The 21663-nt window shown below is 52.0% G+C and overlaps 1 protein-coding gene across 1 annotated transcript in view; it reads right to left on the bottom strand.

Moving 5' to 3' along the window:
- heatr1 (HEAT repeat containing 1) overlaps positions 1–21663 on the bottom strand; it is a 74034-nt gene that overhangs the window by 14735 nt on the left and 37636 nt on the right. Inside the window, exons 19-32 of the mRNA XM_079577485.1 lie at positions 20219–20454; positions 20011–20160; positions 16267–16385; positions 15818–15939; positions 15115–15325; positions 14863–15019; positions 14577–14776; positions 11016–11115; positions 10741–10813; positions 9896–10025; positions 9594–9760; positions 5766–5821; positions 2085–2349; positions 327–601 (exon numbers count right to left, since the gene is read on the bottom strand). Coding sequence (XP_079433611.1) covers positions 327–601; positions 2085–2349; positions 5766–5821; positions 9594–9760; positions 9896–10025; positions 10741–10813; positions 11016–11115; positions 14577–14776; positions 14863–15019; positions 15115–15325; positions 15818–15939; positions 16267–16385; positions 20011–20160; positions 20219–20454 — 2261 coding nt within the window. The remainder of the gene's footprint in view (positions 1–326; positions 602–2084; positions 2350–5765; positions 5822–9593; positions 9761–9895; positions 10026–10740; positions 10814–11015; positions 11116–14576; positions 14777–14862; positions 15020–15114; positions 15326–15817; positions 15940–16266; positions 16386–20010; positions 20161–20218; positions 20455–21663) is intronic.

Below are 21663 nucleotides of genomic sequence, written 5' to 3'. Positions count from 1 at the left end.
AGAGACATCAGAGGAGAAACATCAGAGGAGAAACATCAGAGGAGAAACATCAGAGGAGAGACCAGGAAACATCAGAGAAGAAACCAGGAGGAACATCAGAGGAGGAACATCAGAGGAGAAACATCAGAGGAGAAACATCAGAGGAGAGACCAGGAAACATCAGAGGAGAGACATCAGAGGAGGAACATCAGAGGAGAAACATCAGAGGAGAAACATCAGAGGAGAAACATCAGAGGAGAAACATCAGAGGAGAAACATCAGAGGAGGAACCAGGAGAAACATCAGAGGAGAGCCAGGCTGAGGGGGGGTTGTGGACCGCGTGGTACCTGGGCAGGTGAGGCACGGCGAGCGCCTTCAGCGCCGCCACGCTCTCCGCGACGCACTGCAGCGCCGTCGCCATGACGTTCCGGTCCTCGTCCGGCGCCGTGGCGACGCCCACAGCCAATCGCATCACGGCGACGAACGGCTGAGGCTCCGCCCCCCCGAACAGACGACACAAGAGCTTCAGCGAGAACAGGGCGGTCTGTCTGACCACGGGGGGGTCCGAGGGGGAGGAGACCACGGCCTGGAGGTCCGGGAGGAGGCGCAGGAGGGAGGAGACCTGAGGGGGAGAGAGGAGAGAGAGGTCAGAGGTCAGGGAGGAGGAGAGAGAGGAGAGAGGTCAGAGAGGAGGAGACCTGAGGGAGAGAGAGGAGAGAGGTCAGAGGTCAGAGAGGAGGAGACCTGAGGGGGAGAGAGGAGAGAGGTCAGAGAGGAGGAGACCACGGCCTGGAGGTCCGGGAGGAGGCGCAGGAGGGAGGAGACCTGAGGGGGAGAGAGGAGAGAGGTCAGGGAGGAGGAGACCTGAGGGGGAGAGAGGAGAGAGGTCAGAGGTCAGAGAGGAGGAGACCTGAGGGGGAGAGAGGAGAGGTCGGAGGTCAGGGAGGAGGAGAGAGAGGAGAGAGAGGTCAGGGAGGAGGAGAGAGAGGAGAGAGAGGAGAGAGGAGAGAGAGGAGGAGACCTGAGGGAGAGAGAGGAGAGAGGAGAGAGAGGAGGAGACCTGAGGGAGAGAGAGGAGAGAGGAGAGAGAGGAGAGAGGTCAGGGAGGAGGAGAGAGGTCAGAGAGGAGGAGAGAGGAGAGAGAGGAGGAGACCTGAGGGAGAGAGAGAGGAGAGAGGTCAGGGAGGAGGAGACCTGAGGGAGAGAGGAGAGAGGTCAGAGAGGAGGAGAGAGAGGAGAGAGAGGAGACCTGAGGGAGAGAGAGGAGAGAGGTCAGAGAGGAGGAGAGAGAGGAGAGAGAGGAGAGAGGTCAGGCAGGAGGAGAGAGAGGAGGAGACCTGAGGGAGAGAGGAGAGAGAGGAGACCTGAGGGAGAGAGAGGAGAGAGGTCAGGGAGGAGGAGAGAGAGGAGAGAGAGGAGAGAGAGGAGAGAGAGAGGTCAGAGAGGAGGAGACCTGAGGGAGAGAGAGGTCAGGGAGGAGGAGACCTGAGGGGGAGAGAGGAGAGAGGTCAGAGGTCAGAGAGGAGGAGACCTGAGGGAGAGAGAGGAGAGAGGTCAGAGAGGAGGAGACCTGAGGGAGAGAGAGGTCAGGGAGGAGGAGACCTGAGGGAGAGAGAGGAGAGAGGTCAGGGGTCAGGGAGGAGGAGACCTGAGGGAGAGAGAGGAGAGAGGTCAGGGGTCAGGGAGGAGGAGACCTGAGGGAGAGAGAGGAGAGAGGTCAGAGGTCAGAGAGGAGGAGAGAGAGAGGAGAGAGAGGTCAGGGAGGAGGAGACCTGAGGGAGAGAGAGGAGAGAGGTCAGAGGTCAGAGAGGAGGAGACCTGAGGGAGAGAGAGGAGAGAGGTCAGAGGTCAGAGAGGAGGAGAGAGGTCAGAGGTCAGGGAGGAGGAGACCTGAGGGAGAGAGGAGAGAGAGGTCAGGGAGGAGGTGCAGCCTTTAAGTACTCGAGTACCTGAGTAGGGTCCCAGCTCGTGTACAGTAAAGTACTCTAAGTACTCGAGTACCTGAGTAGGGTCCCAGCTCGTGTACAGTAAAGTACTCTAAGTACTCGAGTACCTGAGTAGGGTCCCAGCTCGTGTACAGTAAAGTACTCTAAGTACTCGAGTACCTGAGTAGGGTCCCAGCTCGTCTTCTGCTGGAGTTTGTTGTTGAGCAGCTCCAGGCTTTTGCGCCGCACGTTGGAGACTTCGTTTCCCATCAGCCCCCGGGTCACAGCGATGAACGAATCAGACGGCAGCAGCGCGGTCACCTGATCCAGCAGCTCGTAGCTCTTACTGAGCAGAACTCTCCAGAACTTAGCTGTGGGTTTGTCTGCGCTGAGCTCCACAGCCTGGGCCACGGAGTGAAGGAGGCGGAGGACCTCCTCCAGGAGCCTGTGGGACATCAGGGAGTAGCTTTACATCAGGGAGGAACCAATAACATCAGAGAGAAACTGAGCCACGGAGTGAAGGAGGCGGAGGACCTCCTCCAGGAGCCTGTGGGGAATCAGGGAGTAACTTTACATCAGGGAGAAACTAAACATCAGGGAGGAGCTTTACATCAGGGAGGAACTTTACATCAGGGAGTAACCAATAACATCAGGGAGAAACTAATAACATCAGGGAGAAACTAATAACATCCGGGAGAAACTGAGCCACGGAGTGAAGGAGGCGGAGGACCTCCTCCAGGAGCCTGTGGGGCATCAGGGAGGAACTTTACATCAGGGAGTAACCAAACATCAGGGAGTAACCAATAACATCAGGGAGTAACCAATAACATCAGGGAGTAACCAATAACATCAGGGAGAAACTGCTCTACGCTCTGAGCCACGGAGTGAAGGAGGCGGAGGACCTCCTCCAGGAGCCTGTGGGGCATCAGGGAGTAGCTTTACATCAGGGAGTAACCAATAACATCAGGGAGAAACTAATAACATCAGGGAGAAACTGCTCTACGCTCTGAGCCACGGAGTGAAGGAGGCGGAGGACCTCCTCCAGGAGCCTGTGGGACATCAGGGAGTAACTAATAACATCAGGGAGTAACTTTACATCAGGGAGTAACTTTAAATCAGGGAGTAACTTTACATCGGGGAGTAACTAAACATTAGGGAGTAACTTTACATCAGGGAGTAACTTTACATCAGGGAGTAACTTTACATCAGGGAGTAACCAAACATCAGGGAGTAGCTTAACATCAGGGAGTAACTTTACATCAGGGAGTAACCAAACATCAGGGAGTAACTTTACATCAGGGAGTAACCAAACATCAGGGAGTAGCTTTACATCGGGGAGTAACTAAACATTAGGGAGTAACTTTACATCAGGGAGTAACTTTACATCAGGGAGTAACTAAACATCAGGGAGTAACTTTACATCGGGGAGTAACTTTACATCGGGGAGTAACTTTACATCAGGGAGTAACTTTACATCAGGGAGTAACTAAACATCAGGGAGTAACTTTACATCAGGGAGTAACTAAACATCAGGGAGAAACTAAATATCAGGGAGAAACTAAATATCAGGGAGTAACTTTACATCAGGGAGTAACTAATAACATCAGGGAGAAACTTTACATCAGGGAGAAACTGCTCTACGCTCTGAGCCACGGAGTGAAGGAGGCGGAGGACCTCCTCCAGGAGCCTGTGGGACATCAGGGAGTAACTAAACACCAGGGAGTCACTTTACATCAGGGAGTCACTTTACATCGGGGAGTAACTTTACATCAGGGAGTCACTTTACATCGGGGAGTAACTTTACATCAGGGAGTCACTTTACATCGGGGAGTAACTTTACATCGGGGAGTAACTTTACATCGGGGAGTAACTTTACATCAAGGAGTAACTTTACATCAGGGAGTAACTAAGCATCAGGGAGTAACTTTACATCGGGGAGTAACTTTACATCGGGGAGTAACTTTACATCAAGGAGTAACTTTACATCAGGGAGTAACTAAGCATCAGGGAGTAACTTTACATCAGGGAGTAACTTTACATCAGGGAGTAACTTTACATCAGGGAGTAACTAAACATCAGGGAGTAACTTTACATCGGGGAGTAACTTTACATCAGGGAGTAACTTTACATCAGGGAGTAACTTTACATCAGGGAGTAATCAATAACATCAGGGAGTAACCAATAACATCAGGGAGTAACTTTACATCAGGGAGTAACTAAGCATCAGGGAGTAACTAAGCATCTGGGAGTAACTTTACATCGGGGAGTAACTTTACATCGGGGAGTAACTTTACATCGGGGAGTAACTAAACATCAGGGAGAAACTTTACATCAGGGAGAAACTTTACATCAGGGAGTAACTTTACATCAGGGAGTAACTTTACATCAGGGAGTAACTTAACATCAGGGAGTAACTTTACATCGGGGAGTAACTTTACATCGGGGAGTAACTTTACATCAGGGAGTAACTTTACATCAGGGAGTAACTTTACATCAGGGAGTAACTTTACATCAGGGAGTAACTTTACATCAGGGAGTAACTTTACATCGGGGAGTAACTTTACATCGGGGAGTAACTTTACATCGGGGAGTAACTTTACATCAGGGAGTAACTAAACATCAGGGAGTAACTTTACATCAGGGAGTAACTTTACATCAGGGAGTAACTTTACATCAGGGAGTAACTAAACATCAGGGAGTAACTTTACATCAGGGAGTAACTTTAAATCAGGGAGTAACTTTACATCGGGGAGTAACTTTACATCAGGGAGTAACTTTACATCAGGGAGTAACTTTACATCAGGGAGTAACTTTACATCGGGGAGTAACTAAACATCGGGGAGTAACTTTACATCGGGGAGTAACTTTACATCGGGGAGTAACTAAACATCAGGGAGTAACTTTACATCGGGGAGTAACTTTACATCGGGGAGTAACTAAACATCAGGGAGTAACTAAACATCAGGGAGTAACTTTACATCGGGGAGTAACTTTACATCAGGGAGTAACTTTACATCAGGGAGTAACTTTACATCGGGGAGTAACTTTACATCAGGGAGTAACTTTACATCAGGGAGTAACTTTACATCAGGGAGTAACTTTACATCGGGGAGTATCCTAGCATCAGGGAGTAACTAAGCATCGGGGAGTCACTTTACATCGGGGAGTAACTTTACATCGGGGAGTAACTTTACATCAGGGAGTAACTAAGCATCAGGGAGTAACTAAGCATCAGGGAGTAACTTTACATCGGGGAGTAACTTTACATCAGGGAGTAACTAAACATCGGGGAGTAACTTTACATCGGGGAGTAACTAAACATCAGGGAGTAACTTTACATCAGGGAGTAACTAAGCATCAGGGAGTAACTTTGCATCAGGGAGTAACTAAACATCAGGGAGTAACTTTACATCAGGGAGTAACTTTACATCAGGGAGTAACTAAACATCAGGGAGTAACTTTACATCAGGGAGTAACTAAGCATCAGGGAGTAACTTTGCATCAGGGAGTAACTTTACATCAGGGAGTAACTTTACATCAGGGAGTAACTTTACATCAGGGAGTAACTTTACATCAGGGAGTAACTAAACATCAGGGAGTAACTTTACATAAGGGAGTAACTTTACTTAAGGGAGTAACTTTACATCAGGGAGTAACTTTACATCAGGGAGTAACTTTACATCAGGGAGTAACTAAACATCAGGGAGTAACTTTACATAAGGGAGTAACTTTACATCAGGGAGTAACTTTACATCAGGGAGTAACTAAGCATCAGGGAGTAACTAAACATCAGGGAGTAGAGGCCCTGTACACCTCCTTACTCGTCTTATAGTGAAGTTTAAAGTGTGAAAGTGAACTCACTTCTGCTGCAGCTGCTGAAGAGACTGGTCGGCTCCGCCCGACTCCTCCTCCAGCACCTGCAGCAAAACAAACACACGGTCACCGACGGCAACAAACAAACAAACAAACAAACATCTGATCATCTGCATCGTAATAAAGTGATGGTGAGCTTTAGTTTATATTCCTTAATATTTATGAAGTGTAGTTCCTATGAGCCGAATGAAGGCGTGTGTAGTTCCTATGAAGGCGTGTGGTTCTTGTGAAGGCGTGTTTAGTTCCTATGAAGGCGTGTGTAGTTCCTATGAAGGCGTGTGTAGTTCCTATGAAGGCGTGTAGTTCCTATGAAGGTGTGTAGTTCCTATGAAGGCGTGTGTGGTTCTGATGAAGGCGTGTTTAGTTCCTATGAAGGCGTGTGTTTAGTTCTTATGAAGGCGTGTGTAGTTCCTATGAAGGCGTGTGTTTAGTTCTTATGAAGGCGTGTGTGGTTCCTATGAAGGCGTGTGTGGTTCCTATGAAGGCGTGTGTAGTTCCTATGAAGGCGTGTGTGGTTCCTATGAAGGCGTGTGTGGTTCCTATGAAGGCGTGTGTAGTTCCTATGAAGGCGTGTGTGGTTCCTATGAAGGCGTGTGTAGTTCCAATGAAGGCGTGTGTGGTTCCTATGAAGGCGTGTGTGGTTCCTATGAAGGCGTGTGTGGTTCTTATGAAGGCGTGTGTAGTTCCTATGAAGGCGTGTGTGGTTCCTATGAAGGCGTGTGTGGTTCTTATGAAGGCGTGTTTAGTTCCTATGAAGGCGTGTGTGGTTCCTATGAAGGCGTGTGTGGTTCTTATGAAGGCGTGTGTGGTTCTTATGAAGGCGTGTTTAGTTCCTATGAAGGCGTGTGTGGTTCATATGAAGGCGTGTGTGGTTCCTATGAAGGCGTGTGTGGTTCCTATGAAGGCGTGTGTGGTTCTTATGAAGGCGTGTTTAGTTCCTATGAAGGCGTGTGTAGTTCCTATGAAGGCGTGTGTGGTTCCTATGAAGGCGTGTGTGGTTCCTATGAAAGTGTGTTTAGTTCCTATGAAAGTGTGTGTGGTTCCTATGAAAGTGTGTTTAGTTCCTATGAAGGCGTGTGTGGTTCCTATGAAGGCGTGTGTGGTTCCTATGAAGGTGTGTGTGGTTCTTATGAAGGCGTGTGTAGTTCCTATGAAGGCGTGTGTGGTTCCTATGAAAGTGTGTTTAGTTCCTATGAAAGTGTGTGTGGTTCCTATGAAGGCGTGTGTGGTTCCTATGAAGGTGTGTGTGGTTCTTATGAAGGTGTGTAGTTCCTATGAAGGCGTGTGTGGTTCCTATGAAGGCGTGTGTGGTTCCTATGAAAGTGTGTTTAGTTCCTATGAAAGTGTGTGTGGTTCCTATGAAGGTGTGTGTGGTTCCTATGAAGGCGTGTGTGGTTCTTATGAAGGTGTGTAGTTCCTATGAAGGCGTGTGTAGTTCCTATGAAGGCGTGTGTGGTTCCTATGAAGGCGTGTGTGGTTCCTATGAAGGTGTGTGTGGTTCTTATGAAGGTGTGTAGTTCCTATGAAGGCGTGTTTAGTTCTTATGAAGGCGTGTTTAGTTCCTATGAAGGCGTGTTTAGTTCTTATGAAGGCGTGTTTAGTTCCTATGAAGGCGTGTGTGGTTCCTATGAAGGCGTGTGTGGTTCCTATGAAGGCGTGTTTAGTTCTTATGAAGGCGTGTTTAGTTCCTATGAAGGCGTGTTTAGTTCTTATGAAGGCGTGTGTGGTTCTTATGAAGGCGTGTTTAGTTCCTATGAAGGCGTGTTGTTCCTATGAAGGCGTGTTTAGTTCCTATGAAGGCGTGTTTAGTTCTTATGAAGGCGTGTGTGGTTCTTATGAAGGCGTGTTTAGTTCCTATGAAGGCGTGTGGTTCCTATGAAGGCGTGTGTAGTTCCTATGAAGGCGTGTGTGGTTCCTATGAAGGCGTGTGTTTAGTTCTTATGAAGGCGTGTGTGGTTCCTATGAAGGCGTGTGTGGTTCCTATGAAGGCGTGTGTAGTTCCTATGAAGGCGTGTGTGGTTCCTATGAAGGCGTGTGTGGTTCCTATGAAGGCGTGTGTAGTTCCTATGAAGGCGTGTGTGGTTCCTATGAAGGCGTGTGTAGTTCCAATGAAGGCGTGTGTGGTTCCTATGAAGGCGTGTGTGGTTCCTATGAAGGCGTGTGTGGTTCTTATGAAGGCGTGTGTAGTTCCTATGAAGGCGTGTGTGGTTCCTATGAAGGCGTGTGTGGTTCTTATGAAGGCGTGTTTAGTTCCTATGAAGGCGTGTGTGGTTCCTATGAAGGCGTGTGTGGTTCTTATGAAGGCGTGTGTGGTTCTTATGAAGGCGTGTTTAGTTCCTATGAAGGCGTGTGTGGTTCATATGAAGGCGTGTGTGGTTCCTATGAAGGCGTGTGTGGTTCCTATGAAGGCGTGTGTGGTTCTTATGAAGGCGTGTTTAGTTCCTATGAAGGCGTGTGTAGTTCCTATGAAGGCGTGTGTGGTTCCTATGAAGGCGTGTGTGGTTCCTATGAAAGTGTGTTTAGTTCCTATGAAAGTGTGTGTGGTTCCTATGAAAGTGTGTTTAGTTCCTATGAAGGCGTGTGTGGTTCCTATGAAGGCGTGTGTGGTTCCTATGAAGGTGTGTGTGGTTCTTATGAAGGCGTGTGTAGTTCCTATGAAGGCGTGTGTGGTTCCTATGAAAGTGTGTTTAGTTCCTATGAAAGTGTGTGTGGTTCCTATGAAGGCGTGTGTGGTTCCTATGAAGGTGTGTGTGGTTCTTATGAAGGTGTGTAGTTCCTATGAAGGCGTGTGTGGTTCCTATGAAGGCGTGTGTGGTTCCTATGAAAGTGTGTTTAGTTCCTATGAAAGTGTGTGTGGTTCCTATGAAGGTGTGTGTGGTTCCTATGAAGGCGTGTGTGGTTCTTATGAAGGTGTGTAGTTCCTATGAAGGCGTGTGTAGTTCCTATGAAGGCGTGTGTGGTTCCTATGAAGGCGTGTGTGGTTCCTATGAAGGTGTGTGTGGTTCTTATGAAGGTGTGTAGTTCCTATGAAGGCGTGTTTAGTTCTTATGAAGGCGTGTTTAGTTCCTATGAAGGCGTGTTTAGTTCTTATGAAGGCGTGTTTAGTTCCTATGAAGGCGTGTGTGGTTCCTATGAAGGCGTGTGTGGTTCCTATGAAGGCGTGTTTAGTTCTTATGAAGGCGTGTTTAGTTCCTATGAAGGCGTGTTTAGTTCTTATGAAGGCGTGTGTGGTTCTTATGAAGGCGTGTTTAGTTCCTATGAAGGCGTGTTGTTCCTATGAAGGCGTGTTTAGTTCCTATGAAGGCGTGTGTGGTTCCTATGAAGGCGTGTGTGGTTCTTAGGAAGGCGTGTGGTTCCTATGAAGGCGTGTGTAGTTCCTATGAAGGCGTGTAGTTCCTATGAAGGCGTGTGTAGTTCCTATGAAGGCGTGTGTAGTTCCTATGAAGGCGTGTGCAGTTCCTATGAAGGTGTGTGTAGTTCCTATGAAGGCGTGTGTAGTTCCTATGAAGGCGTGTGTGGTTCTGATGAAGGCGTGTGTGGTTCCTATGAAGGCGTGTGTGGTTCTGATGAAGGCGTGTGTGGTTCCTATGAAGGCGTGTGGTTCCTATGAAGGCGTGTGGTTCTTATGAAGGCGTGTGTGGTTCTTATGAAGGCGTGTGTGGTTCCTATGAAGGCGTGTTTAGTTCCTATGAAGGCGTGTGTAGTTCTTATGAAGGCGTGTGTGGTTCTTATGAAGGCGTGTGTGGTTCCTATGAAGGCGTGTTTAGTTCCTATGAAGGCGTGTGTAGTTCCTATGAAGGCGTGTGTGGTTCTTACCTGCTGTACGAAGGCGGGGCAGCCCAGCAGGTGGGCGCAGAAGGACACGCTGAGGAATCTGAAATGCCGGAGTTCTTTGCTGCTGTGAACGTCCACGTTGAAGATCAGCTGCTCCATCGTCTCCTCCTGAGGGTTCTTTACAGCGCCGCGTCCGACCGAGCGTTTCTCTGAAGAACAGGAACACGTGACAGAGAAGAACCACAGAGAGGAACCACAGAGAGGAACAACAGAGGAGCCACAGAGGAGCCACAGAGAAGAACCACAGACAGATGGAACTCCTCCTGCAGATGTTTCGGACTCACCTGGCTCCGTGTCGTGGGGAAGCTGCTGCAGGAAAACCAGGACCTGGATCACGGCCTGGAGCTGGACTCTGACGGAGAACTCCCCACAGACGGACACCCACAGGCCCCAGTCCCGGTCCACGGCCGGGTCCTACGGGAGAGCGCGGGTTAGGAACCATTAACAGATTCATGCTTTTGAATGATTTTAGCTCAGTTCATTTAATGACTTTTAATGCTGATGATGTTTTGGGTCGCAGTAGTACTGGTCTGCTTGCAGAGCAGTAGTATTATTAGTAGTAGTAGTACCTCGTCAGTAGGTGCAGTACTCGTAGTACTCGCAGTAGTACTCGCAGTAGTACTGGTAGTACTGGTCTGCTTGCAGAGCAGTAGCAGCAGTAGTAGTAGTACCTTGTCAGTACTCGTAGTACTCGCAGTAGTACTGGTAGTACTGGTCTGCTTGCAGAGTAGTAGTAGTATTAGTAGTACCTTGTCAGTAGGTGCAGTACTCGCAGTAGTACTCGCAGTAGTACTGGTCTGCTTGCAGAGCAGTAGTAGTATTAGTAGTACCTTGTCAGTAGGTGGCAGTACTCGTAGTAGTACTCGTAGTACTCGCAGTAGTACTGGTAGTACTGGTCTGTTTGCAGCAGCAGTAGTATTATTAGTAGTAGTAGTACCTTGTCAGTAGGTGCAGTACTCGTAGTACTCGCAGTAGTACTCGCAGTAGTACTGGTCTGCTTGCAGAGCAGGCTGAGCAGTAATAGTAGCAGTACCTTGTCAGTAGGTGCAGTACTCGTAGTACTCGCAGTAGTACTCGCAGTAGTACTGGTCTGCTTGCAGAGCAGGCTGAGCAGTAATAGTAGCAGTACCTTGTCAGTAGGTGCAGTACTCGCAGTACTCGCAGTAGTACTGGTAGTACTGGTCTGCTTGCAGCAGCAGTAGCTTGTCAGTAGGTGCAGTACTCGCAGTAGTACTCGCAGTAGTACTCGTAGTACTGGTAGTACTGGTCTGCTTGCAGTAGTAGTACCTTGTCAGTAGGTGCAGTACTCGTAGTAGTACTCGCAGTAGTACTGGTAGTGCTGGTCTGCTTACAGCAGCAGTAGTAGTATTAGTAGTAGTAGTACCTTGTCAGTAGGTGCAGTACTCGTAGTACTCGTAGTACTCGCAGTAGTACTCGTAGTACTCGCAGTAGTACTGGTAGTACTGGTAGTACTGGTAGTACTGGTAGTACTGGTAGTACTGGTCTGCTTGCAGAGCAGTAGTAGTACCTTGTCAGTAGGTGCAGTACTCGCAGTAGTATTCGTAGTACTCGCAGTAGTACTGGTAGTACTGGTCTGCTTGCAGCAGCAGTAGTATTATTAGTAGTAGTAGTACCTTGTCAGTAGGTGCAGTACTTGCAGTACTCGTAGTACTCGCAGTAGTACTGGTAGTACTGGTCTGCTTGCAGAGCAGTAGCAGCAGTAGTAGTAGTAGTACCTTGTCAGTAGGTGCAGTACTCGTAGTACTCGCAGTAGTACTCGCAGTAGTACTGGTCTGCTTGCAGAGCAGTAGTAGTAGTACCTTGTCAGTAGGTGTAGTACTCGTAGTACTCGTAGTACTCGCAGTAGTACTGGTCTGCTTGCAGAGCAGTAGCTTGTCAGTAGGTGCAGTACTCGCAGTAGTATTCGTAGTACTCGCAGTAGTACTGGTAGTACTGGTCTGCTTGCAGCAGTAGTAGCAGTAGTAGTACCTTGTCAGTAGGTGCAGTACTCGTAGTACTCGTAGTACTCGCAGTAGTACTGGTAGTACTGGTCTGCTTGCAGAGCAGTAGCAGCAGTAGTAGTAGTACCTTGTCAGTACTCGTAGTACTCGCAGTAGTACTGGTAGTACTGGTCTGCTTGCAGAGTAGTAGTAGTATTAGTAGTACCTTGTCAGTAGGTGCAGTACTCGCAGTAGTACTCGCAGTAGTACTGGTCTGCTTGCAGAGCAGTAGTAGTATTAGTAGTACCTTGTCAGTAGGTGGCAGTACTCGTAGTAGTACTCGTAGTACTCGCAGTAGTACTGGTAGTACTGGTCTGTTTGCAGCAGCAGTAGTATTATTAGTAGTAGTAGTACCTTGTCAGTAGGTGCAGTACTCGTAGTACTCGCAGTAGTACTCGCAGTAGTACTGGTCTGCTTGCAGAGCAGGCTGAGCAGTAATAGTAGCAGTACCTTGTCAGTAGGTGCAGTACTCGTAGTACTCGCAGTAGTACTCGCAGTAGTACTGGTCTGCTTGCAGAGCAGGCTGAGCAGTAATAGTAGCAGTACCTTGTCAGTAGGTGCAGTACTCGCAGTACTCGCAGTAGTACTGGTAGTACTGGTCTGCTTGCAGCAGCAGTAGCTTGTCAGTAGGTGCAGTACTCGCAGTAGTACTCGCAGTAGTACTCGTAGTACTGGTAGTACTGGTCTGCTTGCAGTAGTAGTACCTTGTCAGTAGGTGCAGTACTCGTAGTAGTACTCGCAGTAGTACTGGTAGTGCTGGTCTGCTTACAGCAGCAGTAGTAGTATTAGTAGTAGTAGTACCTTGTCAGTAGGTGCAGTACTCGTAGTACTCGTAGTACTCGCAGTAGTACTCGTAGTACTCGCAGTAGTACTGGTAGTACTGGTAGTACTGGTAGTACTGGTAGTACTGGTCTGCTTGCAGAGCAGTAGTAGTACCTTGTCAGTAGGTGCAGTACTCGCAGTAGTATTCGTAGTACTCGCAGTAGTACTGGTAGTACTGGTCTGCTTGCAGCAGCAGTAGTATTATTAGTAGTAGTAGTACCTTGTCAGTAGGTGCAGTACTTGCAGTACTCGTAGTACTCGCAGTAGTACTGGTAGTACTGGTCTGCTTGCAGCAGTAGTAGCAGTAGTAGTACCTTGTCAGTAGGTGCAGTACTCGTAGTACTCGCAGTAGTACTCGCAGTAGTACTGGTAGTACTGGTCTGCTTGCAGAGCAGTAGTAGTAGTACCTTGTCAGTAGGTGCAGTACTCGTAGTACTTGCAGTAGTACTCGTAGTACTCGCAGTAGTGCTGGTAGTACTGGTCTGCTTGCAGAGCAGTAGTAGTAGTACCTTGTCAGTAGGTGCAGTACTCGTAGTACTTGCAGTAGTACTCGTAGTACTCGCAGTAGTGCTGGTCTGCTTGCAGAGCAGTAGTAGTAGTACCTTGTCAGTAGATGCAGTACTCGCAGTAGTACTGGTAGTACTGGTAGTACTGGTCTGCTTGCAGAGCAGTAGTAGTATTAGCAGTAGCAGTACCTTGTCAGTAGGTGCAGTACTCGTAGTACTCGTAGTACTCGCAGTAGTACTGGTCTGTTTGCAGTAGCAGTATTAGTAGTAGTAGTACCTTGTCAGTAGATGCAGTACTGGTAGTACTCGCAGTAGTACTGGTCTGCTTGCAGAGCAGTAGCAGTATTAGTAGTAGTAGTACCTTGTCAGTAGGTGCAGTACTCGCAGTACTCGCAGTAGTACTGGTAGTACTGGTCTGCTTGCAGCAGTAGTAGTAGTAGTACCTTGTCAGTAGGTGCAGTACTCGCAGTACTCGCAGTACTCGCAGTAGTACTGGTAGTACTGGTCTGCTTGCAGAGCAGTAGTAGTACCTTGTCAGTAGGTGTAGTACTCGTAGTACTCGTAGTACTGGTAGTACTGGTCTGTTTGCAGAGCAGTAGTAGTAGCAGTACCTTGTCAGTAGGTGCAGTACTCGTAGTACTCGTAGTACTCGCAGTAGTACTGGTAGTACTCGCAGTAGTACTGGTAGTACTGGTCTGCTTGCAGAGCAGTAGCAGCAGTAGTAGTAGTAGTACCTTGTCAGTAGGTGCAGTACTCGTAGTACTTGCAGTAGTACTCGTAGTACTCGCAGTAGTACTGGTCTGTTTGCAGTAGCAGTATTAGTAGTAGTAGTACCTTGTCAGTAGATGCAGTACTGGTAGTACTCGCAGTAGTACTGGTCTGCTTGCAGAGCAGTAGCAGTATTAGTAGTAGTAGTACCTTGTCAGTAGGTGCAGTACTCGCAGTACTCGCAGTAGTACTGGTAGTACTGGTCTGCTTGCAGCAGTAGTAGTAGTAGTACCTTGTCAGTAGGTGCAGTACTCGCAGTACTCGCAGTACTCGCAGTAGTACTGGTAGTACTGGTCTGCTTGCAGAGCAGTAGTAGTACCTTGTCAGTAGGTGTAGTACTCGTAGTACTCGTAGTACTGGTAGTACTGGTCTGTTTGCAGAGCAGTAGTAGTAGCAGTACCTTGTCAGTAGGTGCAGTACTCGTAGTACTCGTAGTACTCGCAGTAGTACTGGTAGTACTCGCAGTAGTACTGGTAGTACTGGTCTGCTTGCAGAGCAGTAGCAGCAGTAGTAGTAGTAGTACCTTGTCAGTAGGTGCAGTACTCGTAGTACTTGCAGTAGTACTCGTAGTACTCGCAGTAGTGCTGGTCTGCTTGCAGAGCAGTAGTAGTAGTACCTTGTCAGTAGGTGCAGTACTCGCAGTAGTACTCGTAGTACTTGCAGTAGTACTCGCAGTAGTACTGGTCTGTTTGCAGCAGCAGTAGTATTATTAGTAGTAGCAGTACCTTGTCAGTAGGTGCAGTACTCGCAGTAGTACTCGCAGTACTTGCAGTACTTCTGGTCTGTTTGCAGCAGTAGTAGTAGTAGTACCTTGTCAGTAGGTGCAGTACTCGTAGTACTCGTAGTACTCGCAGTAGTACTGGTAGTACTGGTAGTACTGGTCTGCTTGCAGAGCAGGCCGAGCAGCACCCACAGGACCTTCTCCGCCCCCACGGTGCTGACGAGGCGCTGGAGGACGGGGACGCGCCGGTGCTCGGGCACGTGAGGAAGAGCGTCCACGAACACGTGCACGATCCTGGTGACCACGGCGTGCACTGTGAGCGGCGTCCGGCCCCGCCCACTCCAGAGTCTGCGGAGAGAAACGTCTTCATCATCATCATCGTTACTTCTACAGGATCAAACTCACCGCTGTACTTAGAAGTATCAGTATCTTACTCGAGTACAGCCTGTGGGAGGTTCTCCTGTGGGAGGTTCTCCTGTGGGAGGCTCTCCTGTGGGAGGTTCTCCTGTGGGAGGTTCTCCTGTGGGAGGGTCTCACCTGGTTCCTCCTGTGGGAGGTTCTCCTCTGGTTCCTCCAGTGGGAGGTTCTCACCTTCAGGATGGCAGGGATGACCATCTGGACGGTCTTGTCGATGACTCTGAAGCTGTAGGCGTCGTCTCACCTGGAGGCCTGTGGGAGGCTCTCACCTGGAGGCCTGTGGGAGGGTCTCCTGTGGGAGGTTCTCCTGTGGGAGGGTCTCCTCTGGTTCCTCCTGTGGGAGGTTCTCACCTTCAGGATGGCAGGGATGACCATCTGGACGGTCTTGTCGATGACTCTGAAGCTGTAGGCGTCGTCCATTCTCAGGATGCTTTGTCCCATAAAGGTGAAGATCGGCATGATGTTCAGCAACACCTTCTCCTGAAACGGACAGAAACAGATACACATATAGTGTAACAGTATATATTAGTACACACGTACTGGTTACTCTAATGCTGCGTCCACACCAAACTCGTTTTGGGGCCTCCAAAGCGTCAGGTTTACATTTAAAATACATGGAGGACGCGCCTCACGCGCCTCCTGTGCGGCGCGTTTTGAGGTTTTTCGCGCTTGGTGAGCGTCTGACGCCTCCAGGGCGTCGAGCGCGGAGGTTTAGCTTCTTTGTGAACCGGAGCTACAGCAGCTCTGGGACTTTTACAAAGACACATCAGTGCTTCTTTGCATGTACAGACTCTGAGCTGACGCCAGAGCGTCTGACTTTAGTAACACAAGCGCCCAACGACGGGCTTGAGGCGCGTTTGGACGCAGCATAACAGTATAGATTAGTGCACACGTACCGGTTATATAGTATAAAGTATTAGTATATACGTACCGGGTACATGTATATGGTATAAAGTATTAGTATATACGTACCGGGTACATGGGGGCGATGGCGCTGAGCAGCAGCAGAGCCTGATGATGCGTCTGAGACATTTCAGACGAGCGGATGCAGTTCACCACCAGCTCCACACTGAGGCGCTCTGGGTCCAGCACGTCTGAGAGGACAGGGGTCAGAGGTCAGAGGTCAGAGGTCACAGGTCACAGGTCAGGTTTTACATTTCTCCCACTGTTTGTAGTAGTTGTAGTAGTACATGTGTACAGCAGTAGTACATGTGTACAGTAGTAGTATAAGTACACATCAGTAGTATAAGTACACAGCAGTAGTATAAGTACACAGTAGCAGTATAAGTACACAGTAGCAGTATAAGTACACAGCAGTAGTATAAGTATACAGTAGTAGTATAAGTATGCAGTAGTAGTATAAGTACACAGCAGTAGTATAAGTATACAGTAGTAGTATAAGTACACAGTAGTAGTCGTACCTGGGGGGATGGGCGTCCCATCTGGGGACAGTTTGTTGCACACGCTCAGTAAACAGCTGAGCAGCAGTTGTTTGGTATATTCCACCGACGCCGACTCCTCCCCCCGGCTCTCCAGACGCCTGAGGCACAAACAGGAGACGATGAGGAGGGGTGTGGCCTGTGGGGAGGTGGGTGTGGCCTGTGGGGAGGTGGGTGTGGCCTGTGAGGAGGTGGGTGTGGTCTGTGAGGAGGTGGGAGTGGCCTGAGGGGAGCTGGGTGTGGCCTGTAGGGAGGTGGGTGTGGCCTGTGAGGAGGTGGGTGTGGCCTGTGAGGAGGTGGGTGTTGCCTATGAGGAGGTGGGTGTGGCCTGTGGGGAGGCGGGTGTGGCCTGTGGGGAGGCGGGTGTGGTCTGTAGGGAGGTGGGTGTGGCCTGTGAGGAGGTGGGTGTGGCCTGTGAGGAGGTGGGTGTGGCCTGTGAGGAGGTGGGTGTGGCCTGTGAGGAGGTGGGTGTGGCCTGTGAGGAGGTGGGTGTGGCCTGTGAGGAGGTGGGTGTGGCCTGTGGGGAGCTGGGTGTGGCCTGTGGGGAGGTGGGAGTGGTCTGTGGAGCGGTGGGTGTGGCCTGTAGGCAGGTGGGTGTGGCCTGTGGGGAGGTGGGTGTGGTCTGTAGGGAGGTGGGTGTGGCCTGTAGGCAGGTGGGTGTGGCCTGTAGAGAGGTGGGTGTGGCCTGTAGAGAGGTGGGTGTGGCCTGTGAGGAGGTGGGTGTGGCCTGTGGGGAGGTGGGTGTGGCCTGTGTAGAGGTGGGTGTGGCCTGTGTAGAGGTGGGTGTGGCCTGTGTAGAGGTGGGTGTGGCCTGTGTAGAGGTGGGTGTGGCCTGTAGGGAGGTGGGTGTGGCCTGTGGGGAGCTGGGTGTGGCCTGTGGGGAGCTGGGTGTGGCCTGTGGGGAGGTGGGAGTGGCCTGTGGGGAGGTGGGAGTGGCCTGTGGGGAGGTGGGTGTGGCCTGTGGGGAGCTGGGTGTGGCCTGTGAGGAGCTGGGTGTGGCCTGTGAGGAGCTGGGTGTGGCCTGTGGGGAGCTGGGTGTGGCCTGTGAGGAGGTGGGTGTTGCCTGTGGGGAGGTGGGTGTGGCCTGTGAGGAGGTGGGTGTTGCCTGTGGGGAGGTGGGTGTGGCCTGTGGGGAGGTGGGTGTGGCCTGTGAGGAGCTGGGTGTGGCCTGTGAGGAGGCGGGTGTGGTCTGTGGAGAGGTGGGTGTGGCCTGTGAGGAGGTGGGTGTTGCCTGTGGGGAGGTGGGTGTGGCCTGTGGGGAGGTGGGTGTGGCCTGTGGGGAGGTGGGAGTGGCCTGTGAGGAGCTGGGTGTGGCCTGTGAGGAGGTGGGTGTTGCCTGTGGGGAGGTGGGAGTGGCCTGTGGGGAGGTGGGTGTGGCCTGTGGGGAGGTGGGAGTGGCCTGTGGGGAGGTGGGTGTGACCTGTAGAGAGGTGGGAGTGGCCTGTGAGGAGGTGGGTGTTGCCTGTGGGGAGGTGGGTGTGGCCTGTGAGGAGCTGGGTGTGGCCTGTGAGGAGGCGGGTGTTGCCTGTGGGGAGGTGGGTGTGGCCTGTGAGGAGCTGGGTGTGGCCTGTGAGGAGGTGGGTGTTGCCTGTGGGGAGGTGGGTGTGGCCTGTGAGGAGCTGGGTGTGGCCTGTGAGGAGGCGGGTGTTGCCTGTGGGGAGGTGGGTGTGGCCTGTGGGGAGGTGGGTGTGGCCTGTGTAGAGGTGGGTGTGGTCTGTGGGGAGGTGGGTGTGGCCTGTGGGGAGGTGGGTGTGGCCTGTGAGGAGGTGGGAGTGGCCTGTGGGGAGGTGGGTGTGGCCTGTGGGGAGGTGGGTGTGGCCTGTGGGGAGGTGGGTGTGGCCTGTGGGGAGGTGGGTGTGGCCTGTGGGGAGGTGGGTGTGGCCTGTAGGGAGGTGGGTGTGGCCTGTGAGGAGGCGGGTGTTGCCTGTGGGGAGGTGGGTGTTGCCTGTGGGGAGGTGGGTGTGGCCTGTGAGGAGGTGGGTGTTGCCTGTGGGGAGGTGGGTGTGGCCTGTGAGGAGCTGGGTGTGGCCTGTGAGGAGGCGGGTGTGGTCTGTGGAGAGGTGGGTGTGGCCTGTGAGGAGGTGGGTGTTGCCTGTGGGGAGGTGGGTGTGGCCTGTGGGGAGGTGGGTGTGGCCTGTGGGGAGGTGGGAGTGGCCTGTGGGGAGGTGGGAGTGGCCTGTGGGGAGGTGGGAGTGGCCTGTGAGGAGGTGGGAGTGGCCTGTGGGGAGGTGGGTGTGGCCTGTGGGGAGGCGGGTGTGACCTGTAGAGAGGTGGGAGTGGCCTGTGAGGAGGTGGGAGTGGCCTGTGGGGAGGTGGGTGTGGCCTGTGAGGAGGTGGGTGTGGCCTGTGAGGAGGTGGGTGTGGCCTGTGGGGAGGTGGGTGTGACCTGTAGAGAGGTGGGAGTGGCCTGTGTAGAGGTGGGTGTGGCCTGTGGGGAGGTGGGTGTGACCTGTAGAGAGGTGGGAGTGGCCTGTGAGGAGGTGGGAGTGGCCTGTGGGGAGGTGGGTGTGGCCTGTGAGGAGGTGGGTGTGGCCTGTGAGGAGGTGGGTGTGGCCTGTGGGGAGGTGGGGGAGGTGGGTGTGGCCTGTAGGGAGGTGGGTGTGGCCTGTGGGGAGCTGGGTGTGGTCTGTGAGGAGCTGGGTGTGGCCTGTGGGGAGCTGGGTGTGGCCTGTGGGGAGCTGGGTGTGGCCTGTGGGGAGGTGGGTGTGGCCTGTGGGGAGGTGGGTGTGGCCTATGGAGCAGTGGGTGTGGCCTATGGAGCAGTGGGTGTGGCCTGTAGGGAGCTGGGTGTGGCCTGTGGGGAGGTGGGTGTGGCCTGTGGGGAGCTGGGTGTGGTCTGAGTGACTGACCTCTGGAGCAGACAGAACAGCGTCTGTGGGGAGCTGGGTGTGGCCTGTAGGCAGCTGGGTGTGGCCTGTGGGGAGCTGGGTGTGGTCTGTAGGCAGGTGGGAGTGGCCTGTGGAGCAGTGGGTGTGGCCTGTGTGACTGACCTCTGGAGCAGACAGAACAGCATCTGTGGGGAGGTGGGTGTGGCCTGTAGGGAGGTGGGTGTGGCCTGTGGGGAGGCGGGTGTGGCCTGTGGGGAGGTGGGTGTGGCCTGTGGGGAGCTGGGTGTGGCCTGTGTGACTGACCTCTGGAGCAGACAGAACAGCATCTGTGGGGAGGTGGGTGTGGCCTGTAGGGAGGTGGGTGTGGCCTGTGGGGAGGCGGGTGTGGCCTGTAGGCAGGTGGGTGTGGCCTGTGGGGAGCTGGGTGTGGCCTGTGTGAGTGACTGACCTCTGGAGCAGACAGAACAGCGTCTGTGGGGAGGTGGGTGTGGCCTGTGGGGAGCTGGGTGTGGCCTGTGGGGAGCTGGGTGTGGCCTGTGAGGAGGTGGGTGTGGCCTGTGGAGCGGTGGGTGTGGCCTGTGTAGAGGTGGGAGTGGTCTGAGTGACTGACCTCTGGAGCAGACAGAACAGCGTCTGTGTAGAGGTGGGTGTGGCCTGTGGGGAGGTGGGTGTGGCCTGTAGGGAGGTGGGAGTGGCCTGTGTAGAGGTGGGTGTGGCCTGTGTAGAGGTGGGTGTGGCCTGTGGGGAGGTGGGTGTGGCCTGTAGGGAGGTGGGAGTGGCCTGTGTAGAGGTGGGTGTGGCCTGTGTAGAGGTGGGAGTGGCCTGTGTAGAGGTGGGTGTGGCCTGTGGGGAGGTGGGTGTGGCCTGTGAGGAGCTGGGTGTGGCCTGAGTGACTAACCTCTGGAGCAGACAGAACAGCGCTGGGATCAGAGCCTCCGGGTTCTTCAGCTTCTTCTTGTGCTGCAGCAGCTCCAGGATCAGCGTGACTCTGGTCCAGGACACGGCGCCCCCTGCAGGCGGAGCGTCGCCGCCGTCCGCCGCCCTGCGACTGCCACACACGGAGGTTAGATGTTTCCTCACGTCTCCATCGTTCAGCCTGGACTCACCTCTGCAGGGCCTTGGCTCGCCGGGTCTGCTGCACCGACGCCGCGCTCGCCGACGGCTTCTCAGGAGGACCGAGCTCCGCCGCCACGAGCCGGGCGTCCAGGGTCACCTGTTTGAAGACGCCGCCGACGCCGTGAGCGACCGCGGGACACGGGCTGAGCACCAGCAGATCCAACATGGAGGACAGGAGCGAGCGCTGCAGCTCCTCAGGCAGCGCGGCGAAGAACGGCCGGGAGATCTGAACACGGGAGCCGGGCGTGAGCAGAACTACAGGCAAACATCTCCCACGGCAGGAGGAGCAGCCAATCACAAGAGAGCACCCGACCTCACAGATCCCGCCTCTGGGGCATTTGACCAATCAGCAGAGACCTGGGTTCTCATGTACCCAGAGCCGTGGGAAGATGTTTTAGTGAGGGGGCGCTGAGGGACAAAATTTACCCCTAAAATACTTGTTCTGTGCATAAATCCTGTTTATTAACCTCTTAACTCCCGCCTGAACCGAGAGCATTTTCTCCAGTTCAGCTTTACCCAAATCCTGTAGGCCAGTGTAACGCCTCATTTGAAAGATCTACAAAACTAAATGGATCTTTTTCCTCACATCAGATTGTTTTTTCATCACTTTTTTTGTCGGGCAGTCCTAATTTTTTTGTCAAATTATTCACATTTTTTTTGTCAAATTCTTATCACTTTTTTTCTGACTTTTTTGTCAAATTTTAGTCCATTTGTGTCATTTTTTGAACATTTTTTCTCAATTTTTTGTCAAAATTTTCTAATTTTTTTGTCAAAATTTTCTCAATTTTTTCTCGTTTTTTTGTACATTTTTCGTCAAATTATTCGCACTTTTTCGTCAATTTTTTCTCTCAATTTTTTTCAATTTTTTTCCCATTTTTGTCATTTTTTCTAAATTTTTGTCACTTTTTCGTCAAAGTTTTCTCACTTTTTTCACATTTTCATCCTTGTTTTCGTCTCAGTTTTGTTGCTATTTTCACACCTTTTTTCCAGGAGCTTTTGGATTGGGGTAAAGCTGGAGAAAATGTGCTCGGTTCAGGTGGGAGTTAATGGGTTAATATTGCCTGCAGTTCACAAACTATCCACCAGGGGGTGCTGCGGCGCCCTCAGCACCCTGGGTTCCCACGGCCTTGCACGTACCTGCACCAGGGCCGTGGTTCTGGAGGTTCTGGCTGGTTCTCACGTACCTGCTCCAGGGCCGTGGTTCTGGAGGTTCTGGTTGGTTCTCACGTACCTGCTCCAGGGCTGTGGTTCTGGAGGTTCTGGTTGGTTCTCTCGTACCTGCTCCAGGGCCGTGGTTCTGGCTGGTTCTCACGTACCTGCTCCAGGGCCGTGGTTCTGGCTGGTTCTCACGTACCTGCTCCAGGGCCGTGGTTCTGGTTAGTTCTCACGTACCTGCTCCAGGGCCGTGGTTCTGGTTAGTTCTCACGTACCTGCT

This window comes from Gobius niger, assembly GCF_951799975.1.
Source record: "Gobius niger genome assembly, chromosome: 19".
NCBI classification, from domain to species: domain Eukaryota; kingdom Metazoa; phylum Chordata; class Actinopteri; order Gobiiformes; family Gobiidae; genus Gobius; species Gobius niger.
This window is presented reverse-complemented; position numbering and strand designations above follow the sequence as displayed.